At 26.9% G+C, this 10,266-nt stretch overlaps 1 protein-coding gene across 8 annotated transcripts; it reads left to right on the top strand.

The window, feature by feature from the left end:
* Window positions 1–881: 881 nt before the first annotated feature.
* Window positions 882–10,241, top strand: LOC130675533 (F-box/LRR-repeat protein 7). 8 transcript variants are annotated; one of them, XM_057481279.1, is made up of 8 exons: window positions 2,004–2,381; window positions 3,422–3,625; window positions 5,607–5,806; window positions 7,257–7,537; window positions 7,609–7,875; window positions 7,961–8,330; window positions 9,692–9,895; window positions 9,970–10,240. In XM_057481279.1, exons 2-8 carry the CDS (start codon window positions 3,530–3,532, stop codon window positions 10,103–10,105), a joined length of 1,554 nt encoding a protein of 517 aa, XP_057337262.1. In that variant the 5' UTR covers window positions 2,004–2,381; window positions 3,422–3,529; the 3' UTR covers window positions 10,106–10,240. The 8 variants fall into 8 exon arrangements, with proteins under 8 accessions (XP_057337258.1, XP_057337259.1, XP_057337262.1 ...); XM_057481280.1 differs by having other exon boundaries at window positions 3,489–3,625; XM_057481281.1 differs by having other exon boundaries at window positions 2,008–2,161.
* The last annotated feature ends 25 nt before the right edge of the window (window positions 10,242–10,266 follow it).

Consider the following 10,266-nt stretch of genomic DNA (forward strand, 5'->3'; position numbering starts at 1 on the left):
GTAGGCGCGATCTCGTGGCGAGCATCGAACTACTCCCGAGAAACACAAAGAAAGATAATGTATTAAGATACAAGATGTTCGCTATTTAGTTATCAATATATAACTGACTCACTCTAGTCACATTTCTATAAAACAATAAAAGAAGGCATTTATGTTCTAGTCATTCCAATGTTTTAAAAAATCAGTTTCACATTCGTTAAAAATAATTCGTATTATTATGTTGTAATTTTATAGCGTGGTGAATAAATTGAAATCGATTTATAACACCAAAATTGGTTACTATATAAAATGGGGCACAATAAAATGTTAAGTATTGAAGAAATTAATAAAATTAATTTTTTACTTGATCAAAATTTTTTTTCATCATGAAATCGCTAGAAAAATCCATTTGTTTAAAAAATTAGTTGACACAAGAAAAAACGTTTATTTGATGATGGGTCATAAATTCGCTTAAAAAAATGCAGAATAACTTGATTAATAAAATTGCTTATTGCCAAGATTTATATCTATCATTTTTGGCATGGGAACAATTTTATTTTTTTCATATTCAGAGTATTGATTAAATCGTTTTTTTTTTTTTTTCATAATTGACACAAAAATAAAACTGTTTTAACCAATTTTGTGTTATAATCAATAGCAATAATACTTTGAGCACGACGCTACCAAAATTTTAAAAAATAGTTGAAAGAATGTTAATGAAATTATTCTTAGTTTTTAAAAACAATTCCCACCTACGACTGAACAAAAAAAACCTTCCGATCATAAAAGTAGCAGCTATCCAGTGATTCTATTTCTGGATCGCTTGAAAACTGATTTCAGTGTATTTTTTGCTTTGGTAACAGTAAGAATTCCTCGAGATTTGACATTAAGAGTAGATTTTTTTTTTTATTTTAAGTTATACTACCATTTAATTAACAAAATTGTGGTTACTAGTAGTTGTTCTTTACTGAAATTTTTTTGATACTCATTACGATTTAAAAGAAAGGAAGAAAAATTACTGATAAAAAGGAAATGTTCTAACTTTGAATATTTCCATTATATTTTGTTCAAACTTTTTTATTTGTATACAATACGAAGTTCACTATAATTTAGTTATCATGGATTTACGAAGAATGTCTAATTGGAATGTATTAAATGTTGAAGCTGCACTTCAACAGTTAAATTATCAAGAGAAAGAGAATGATGGATTTGTAATAATAGTACCACGTAGTACTACGGTAAGAGTTATTGTTAATAAGTTTTTAAAAAGCAGTAAAAAATATTTAGATAAATTTTTACAAAATTAAATTTCATTTTATCAATATTATACTAAAGTATTGATAAATTTTCCAATGTGATGTGATATTTGAATAAAAATTCATAAGGAAATTAAAAAAAAAATTTTTAATTTGTATAAAAGTAGCAGTATATAAAAAAAAAGAAAGAACTGTTAAAAATACTGATATTTCCTATAAATAAACGAAACATCCCAGCTGGAGGCTCTACCAGTAGACGCGCTGTTGAAACATTCTAATGAATTCTTATAAAAATTTTCATATCAGAATTCATCGGAAATAAGAATCAGAAATTCAGTTCTTCTATATAAATTCATCAATATATTTTTCGTCTAATTATTGGGGGTCATCCATTTATTGGTCGAGTTACTCAACTCATAAAAAATAATATTGGACAAAAATAATTAAATTTTCAAATAAAAACCAATATTTACATTTATTTGTTTCTTTGTCCATTATAATGATAATTGTAAAAAATTATCTGGTTTGAGGAACAATAATTTGAATTTTTTATTAAATAAATGACTTCCCGCCTTAGAATCATTTTGTCAGCGAGGTGTATAAATAGTATGAGAGTTGGGTCTTGTAAGAGCTTACAGCAGAGAACTAAATTATATATTTTTCTTCCATAAAAGCCCGGTAATAATCAATCCTTCAAAAAACGTCGAAGAAGACGTCCCGTTCTGGAAACTTGCCAATTACGTATTTATAACTAATGAGAAACAAGTCAGTCGCAAACATCGTTCGTTAACCATCGGTCAATTAACTCAAAGAACAAAGACCAATATTTCAAAAAATTAATTTTCAGTATTCATTTTATTACTAATAATCGAGAAATTTTTTTTCAATTTTTCTGCAACTAAAACTTTTTTTATACTATTTTTATGGTAATTAATTATTGCTTAATTATTTTAATTACAAATCACAAGGTCTGAAGACAATGAGTGAATATTAAACAATAAATAGAATAAAATATAAATTTATTTCAAATTAAGGAAATTACATTAGTAATAAAAAAATATAAATATTGGTGCTTTATCAAGTATTTGAATATTCAAAAATAAACCATCTGGGCCCAGAAGAGTGACAAACGTGAAATGAGTTAAAGTATCTTTTAAAATTTTCTATCGAATATATAAAAACGTACTTGTGTATATTAGAGTTTCTTATTTTGGAGTAACTCTTTTTTTTTGTGCAAGTTAAAAAAGTAACAGTTTACAATAAAAAAAAAATATTTTCCCGGTGGGGAAAAAAAAATCTAAGACAATCACAGACATAGCCCATCGGAAAATTCGATTTCCCGTTTGAGTAACATTAAAAAAAAAATTTTTAAGAAAAATAAACGATACTCTTGTAGAACACAAAATTCTCTAGAAAGCAGTTCTTAGAGTGAATACACATGTGTAAATTTTTTACACAAATACCAGTGTAAAAAAAAATTGTTGGAAAAAAGGTCAAAAAAGTGTTGACTATTCTAAACTTCAAAACTTGACACAATGACGAACTTTTTTTAAACTATTTTCAAACTTCTAAAAATGCATAGAAAAAAACAATTGACCTAATACTACAAATTAACATTTTTCAGTGCAAAATACGTTCAGAAAAAAACGGATTTCGAACTATTTCTGATCATTTTTCGTTTTAGCATATCTTAATAATATTAGGACATTTATTGATTTTTCCCTTGAATTTTCAAAAGTTTAAAAGACGTTCAAAAAATGTTCGTCGTTGTGTCACGTTTTAAAGTTCAGAATAGTCAACACTATTTTAATAATTTTTTTTTACACGGGTAGTATTTTTGAATTTTTTTTAATTTTTGAATTTCTGTTATCGTAATACCTCTGGTATTTATTAGAACAACTTATTTGTCATTATATGATTCTGAAGTAAGTTCAGATATTCAAATAAAAATAATCGAGTTAATAAATGAAGAATAAAAACTGCTTCATTAAAACTTCAAAATGTGTAAATGTCAAAAATATTAAATTAAATTTATTTGTGGAAAAAACTTTGAGTGACTTTGCATTTGAAAAATCTTCAATTTTATTCGAACAACTTCAACTTTCAACAAATTTTTTTTTTATTCAAAACTATTACTTTATTAACTTGCACAAAAAAAATTTGCTAAAAAATAAAATATTTTGTAGTGCATTAGGTATAAAAGTATTAAATTATCATTTCCACGGTAGTTTATTAATCTATAAAATTATATAGTTAATAATTTATGACTGCTGTGATCTCTTCGTTCTTTCATAATGAGCGTTTGGAATCAATTAAATGTATTAGAACATGCCACTTCCGCGATATCAAGAGATGACCTTAGAAATAGTACTCGCCGAAGAAATTTAGCGGTAATTTTAATTTTTATAATTGTGTTACTATTTTTAAATCTCCTGCATGTTGTTGAAAAATCTTTTCTATTTATGACAATAAAGTTTTTTCCTGATTAAAGTAAAATCCTCTATCATTACACTTACAATAAATTCATTCACCGCAATGAATGGGCACTTTTCATGATTCATCATTTTGGCATCTTGACATCTCTAGCTATATGTCTAGAAAATAATTTATTTAATTTAATGTGTCTAGTATTACAGAGAAAATATACAATAGTAAATTTTTTTAAATAATTTCAAATTTTTATTCTTTTTTTTTTTTTTTTTTCTTTTTTTGAATTTAAAAAAAATGTTATGATAATATTAATTATTGATACATTTGATCAAGTATTGGAAACGAAAACCCAATTGAACACTGAGAAAAAAATTTTCTCCTGACAACTAAATTTTAGTTATGACAAGAAAATGATTTGATTGCCCATTGCCAATCATATATTTGGTGGTTTCAACTAAATTTTTTATAATCCACCAACAAAACAAATTATTAGAAACTATAAAGTATTTAGTAAAGATAATTATGCGTTATGTGGCAAGCATAAAATCAAATTGATTATCTGTAGAACTTATAAAGTAGTCATAATGAAATATATTCGTGAGCCTTAGAGAATTACTTATTAATAATAATTAAATATTATTTTAAAATGACAGACTATTTATTAACAGTTAAATAAATGCATAATTAGAAAAATAATTTATTTTCCTCACATGTACTTTATTCGTACTATGAAAAAAATTTTTCAGATAAAACATTTTTATTAAACAATAATGTCAGAATGTGATACAGAATATCCGTATATTATTATCAAAAATATTCAGCGGACAAACCATCCCATGAAGGCTTCAAGCTGGCGAATATACTAACTCTAAAATAAGTATCGTACCAGGAACACCACAAATGGTGGGCGCGATCTAGTGGCAAGCACCGAACTACTCCAGCTGCTGCTGCCTAACACCATAACTTTTAAATCAATAATCATTAGATTCAAATATATATTTATTATCTTTGAACAAATATATATATTTATTCTAAATGAATACATTTTTTTGTGACTACGTAATATTTATTAAAGTTAATATAATAATATTTTGCTTTAATATTTGGATTTGTTGGCACTATTAAATAGTTTAGCTGTCCATTAAATAAATATATTTTTAACTTTACCAAACGATTTTATTATCTTAGAGAGAGAAATATTAATGTCAACCAAATAGAGTCTATTAAATCATTTGTTAAAAATGACAAAATAGATTATATTGACGTAATAAAATTTAGTTGTCCCAAATAAATTTTAGTTTAACAGAATTTAGCAAAACCAATTTGATTGTCCGAAGATAAATTTTTTCTCAGTGAAGGTAAACCCATGGTCATTATGAGAAATACAGTAGGAAAAATTAATGAGTTTTACTGAAAAAGAAAATAGCACGATGATGTGAATTATAAGTGTACCTAGATAAATCCCGTTGAGGTTTAAAATTAAGTTTAACCAACGTCTTTGTATATATTTAGTACTCACGCTTGCGCAATTAAATAGAAACTTGTCGGATTCCTTCGAATATTGCAGCGGGTGCACGTTCCCTTGAAATCTCTAGTGTTTGTTAATTTAGTTTATCGTAATTTAATTTTTGTGTGTGGGCGTTTCTTTCAAAATTTATAACAAATATTACTATTTGATAAAAAATTTTTTTTGTTAATTGTAAAAATAAAATTTATTAAAAAATGGATCTGGGAGGTGTTGATGTTTGGGGGCAAATTGCGTTGGAGACATCGCAAATGTATGTTGAAGAAGGTGGTGTTATTAAAAGTAGATTTGCAAGTACTGTAAGTTCACTTAGATCCTATCATTATTTTAAAAAAAAAATAATAATAATCAATTTTTAAAAATTTCATTGAAACATTAATTGGAAAAATTATTATCATTGACTTAAAAAATTTCAGACTATCGAAAAATTACCTGATAAAGTAATTCTCAATATTTTTGCATACTTGTCTCATCGTGAAATTTGTCGACTAGCTCGTGTTTGTAAACGTTGGCGTCAAATAGCTTACGATACAAGATTATGGACACATGTTTCATTGAGACCTGAAGTCAGTGGACTTCATGTCAATTCACTTGAAATGCTTCTGCAACTTATAAGGTATCGATAAAAACTTATGATAATTATGAGCAAAAATAATTTTATATAATTTATTTAATGAATTAATGCATGGAGTACACTGTAAAAAATCGGGAAAGAATTTCAAGTGATTGTGGATTTTATTTCACTCTGAATTCCCTCATCCGGGTTCACACCGGAAGTTTTTTACAATGTGTGATTTTTTTCAAAAAATCATTTTCTTAATTTTTAGATCTATATGTTCTCATATAAAATTGAATTTCGCATCAATACCGAAAAAAATTTTCGGATTAATTTCGGAGTGAATGCGGATCAGAGTGAATTCACACTGAGAAAAAAATTTTCTTCTGACAACTAAATTTTAGTTATGACAAGAAAATGATTTGATTGCCCATTGCCAATCATATATTTGGTTGTTTCAACTAAATTTTTTATAATCCACCAACAAAACAATTTATTAGAAACTATAAAATATTTAGTAAAGATAATTATGCGTTATGTAGCAAGCATAAAATCAAATTGATTATCTGTAGAACTTATAAAGAAGTCATAATGAAATATATTCGTGAGCCTTAGAGAATTACTTATTAATAATAATTAAATATTATTTTAAAATGACAGACTATTTATTAACAGTTAAATAAATGCATAATTAGAAAAATAATTTATTTTCCTCACATGTACTTTATTCGTACTATGAAAAAAATTTTTCAGATAAAACATTTTTATTAAACAATAATGTCAGTGTGATACAGGATATCCGTATATTATTATCAAAAATATCCAGCGGTCAAACCATCCCATGAAGGCTTCAAGCTGGCGAATATACAAACTCTGAAATAAGTATCTTACCAAGGACACCACAAATGGTGGGCGCGATCTAGTGGCGAGCACCGAACTACTCCAGCTGCTGCTGCCTAACACCATAACTTTTAAATCAATAATCATTAGATTCAAATATATATTTATTATCTTTGAACAAATATATATATTTATTCTAAATGAATACATTTTTTTGTGACTACGTAATATTTATTAAAGTTAATATAATAATATTTTGCTTTAAGATTTGGATTTGTTGGCACTATTAAATAGTTTAGTTGTCCATTAAATAAATATTTTTTTAACTTTACCAAACGATTTTATTATCTTAGAGAGAGAAATATTAATGTCAACCAAATAGAGTCTATTAAATCATTTGTTAAAAATGACAAAATAGATTATATTGACGTAATAAAATTTAGTTGTCCCAAATAAATTTTAGTTTAACAGAATTTAACAAAACCAATTTGATTGTCCGAAGATAAATTTTTTCTCAGTGCAGATTTAATTAAAATCCAAATTTATTTCGAATTCACTCCCGATGTTTTGACAGTGTACGGGTGTTTAAATAAAGTGAATAAGTATCAATTGTTACATAAGTTAATAGAATTGTAATATTATACATATCCAAATATTTTTTTGTAACTAGTGTACGTTTCGGAGCTTCACTACGATACATCGAATTGCCAATTGAACTTATTACTCATACGGTACTGCATGAATTAGCCAATAAGTGTCCAAACTTAACTGCCATGCTTTTGGATTTTTCAACTGCAATGCAGCTTCATGATTTTTCTGAAATGCAAGCTTTTCCAACTAAACTTAAATACATGTGTATATGTTTATCCGAAGTTATATTTATGGAAGGTTTCATGAGGAAAATATACAATTTTATCAATGGCCTTGAAATTCTTCATTTAATTGGTAATAGTATGTTAATGAATAAATAAATTGACAGATCAATAATCTTTATGGAAATATATCTAAAAAAATAAATTTAGGTACATATGAGAAAATTGAAGAAGAAGAAGAAGAAATTTATGAAGTAATAAACGTCCATAAATTAAAATCAGCAACTCCAAATCTTCGTGTAATTAATTTGTATGGAATAAATTTTGTGGATGATTCACATATTGATGCATTTTCATCAAATTGTATCCAACTTGAATGTTTGGCGGTTAATTTTTGTTCAAAAGTCACTGGATCAACTATGAAAACATTATTCCAAAGGAGTAGACGATTAAAATGCCTTCTTATGCAGGGAACTAGTAAGAAATAATAATACATTAATCACTAAAAAAATTTATAAACATTTAAATACAATCATTAAGGACTTGGAGGTGTAACTTTCAGACCTTCAAAGTGAATACGTCATGCAGGTTGAATGGGAAAAATCAAGTGTCCAAGAATTAGATATTACAGCAACGGATTTATCAACTGAATGCTTGATTGACATGTTAACGAGAATTCCGGGTCTGAGATTTTTAAGCGCTGGACAATTGAATGGCTTCAATGACAGTGTTCTGAAAGCTTGGGCGGATGCAGGAAATCCGCGAAATTTAATAGCACTTGATCTTGATAGTTCCGACAATCTTACAGATGATGCTTTGCATAAATTTCTTTCACGATATGGGCATCAATTATGGGGTATTGCACTGTCTGGTATGCCACATATTACTGATCAACTTTGGCAAAGCGTATTGCCAATACTGACAAATGCCAAGTAAGTTTCAACATATTCTTATACATATATGTAAAAAATTTGTAGAGTGAAAGCGAAACGGATGATTTTTTATACCGACTCCGAAATTCCGAGTGACGGAATGATTTCAGATTTAAATAAAATCCGTATTTATTTCCGATTTTTTGCAGCGCATACATATTAGGGTGGGCCGAAAATCCGCTTTTTTTGAATTTTCATTATTAATACCAAAAATATTTTTCTTTGTACAAAAAAAAAAATTTCGGAAAACAAAAAAAATTTTAGGTCGATGTCAGGCTCGCCAAATCCCGTTAAAATTAGAAGTTGTTTAAAAATTTTTTTCCAACTTATTTTGATCGGAAATTTAATTCTCTACTCATAAAGTCTCATAATAAAATTACGTAAAGTTGATAGTTACTGAAATAATTGCAATTTTGTTCTAAAAAATATAATTTTTCAAGATATTATCACTTTTTCGGGGTAAAATATGAATTTTATCATATCGCGTGCCAAATGCCAAAAGGGCGTATTACAGCAGTTAGATAGGGTTCCATGCCAAAAGGGCGTATAAAAAAATTTTTTTTGTCATTCTTTTTAGAATCGCTCTAAACGTAAAGATCTGCAGAAAAAAAAATTTTGACGTACTATCGCCAAAAGGGCGTATATCTTTAGATCTTTGTATCTAAAGATATACGCCCTTTTGGCTTTGGAAATTTTTTTTTTATTTTTAGGCTTAGAACATGTTTACAAAACGATTGGCACCAAAAACAAAAAAATTATACGCCCTTTTGGCATTTGGCACGCGATATTAATTTCATGGAAAATCAAATTTCTTACAAAATCGGTCTTCTGGTAAAAACTTGAAATTTACAGCTATTCAGAAACTGGCAGTTTTATGTTTAGATAGTCACATTTCTCGTTATTTGGTGGTTTTCACCAAGAATTGCTATTATTTTGGTAACTATCAACTTTGAATAAATTTTTATTAGGTCTGTTTTGTAGAAAATTGAATTTCCTACAAAATTTTTATGATAAAATTTATTTGTTACCCTGAAAAAGTAATAATATCTTGAAAAATTTCATTTTTTAAAGCAAAATTGCGATTATCTGAGTAACTATCAACTTTGCGTAATTTTATTATAGGACCTTTTTTGTAGAGAATTATTAAATTTCCGATCAAAATGTGTTGGAAAAAAAATTTTAAACAACTTCCGACTTTAAGATATCGACCTAAAATTTTTTGTGATTTCCGAAAAATTTTTTTTTTGTACAAGGAAAAATATTTTTGGTATTAATAATGAAAATTTAAAAAAAGCGGATTTTTGGCCCACCCCAATACATATATCTATTTTCTATTTTAATAAAAACATTATTTCAAATAGAATTCTTGTTATGGGAACACAAGAAAGACTCGGCGTCAATATTCACGTAGATCAATTAATGGACGGTATTGCAAATAATTGTCCAAATTTAGAACGATTGGAATTACGTTGGGATCCGGAGAATCTTCGTTTTTCAGATAAAAGTCAGAAAGCAATTGATGTTCTACGGGTTAAATGCATTAAACTAAAGTGCCTTGTACTCAGGTAAAAATATATAATAAAAATAATAATATCAATGAATTATATTGATGTTCCTTGTATTGATTAATTAATTGCAGCGATGGAAGATATTACGAAGTCGTAAAAGCAAACTTTGAGCGTGCAGACAGAACTACTGTTGTTCGTACGACAACATGCTCCAGAGTTACTAACTACTACCTGTTGCAGAATTATAAAGACTTGATCTTTAATTGATTTAAGTTTTTATAAACTTTATATAAATTTGCTTTTAAATAATTATTGCCTATACATGTTTAATTTCGACAATAATTTTCGGTTTATTTTGAAATCATTATAAAAGTAATTAATAAAAATATTATATTTCAATAACTAATTATCTACTACTTAATATTTTT

The sequence above is a fragment of the Microplitis mediator genome, chromosome 10 (assembly GCF_029852145.1).
Source record: "Microplitis mediator isolate UGA2020A chromosome 10, iyMicMedi2.1, whole genome shotgun sequence".
Lineage (NCBI taxonomy): Eukaryota > Metazoa > Arthropoda > Insecta > Hymenoptera > Braconidae > Microplitis > Microplitis mediator.

Bases quoted from the DNA above. Each gene is read 5' to 3' on its own strand.
- LOC130675533 (XM_057481275.1), top strand. From the start codon at position 1,098: ATGGATTTACGAAGAATGTCTAATTGGAATGTATTAAATGTTGAAGCT. The intron at 5,807-7,256 runs GTATCGATAAAA...TTTTGTAACTAG, and splicing joins ATGCTTCTGCAACTTATAAG to TGTACGTTTCGGAGCTTCAC. The intron at 9,896-9,969 runs GTAAAAATATAT...AATTAATTGCAG, and splicing joins CTAAAGTGCCTTGTACTCAG to CGATGGAAGATATTACGAAG.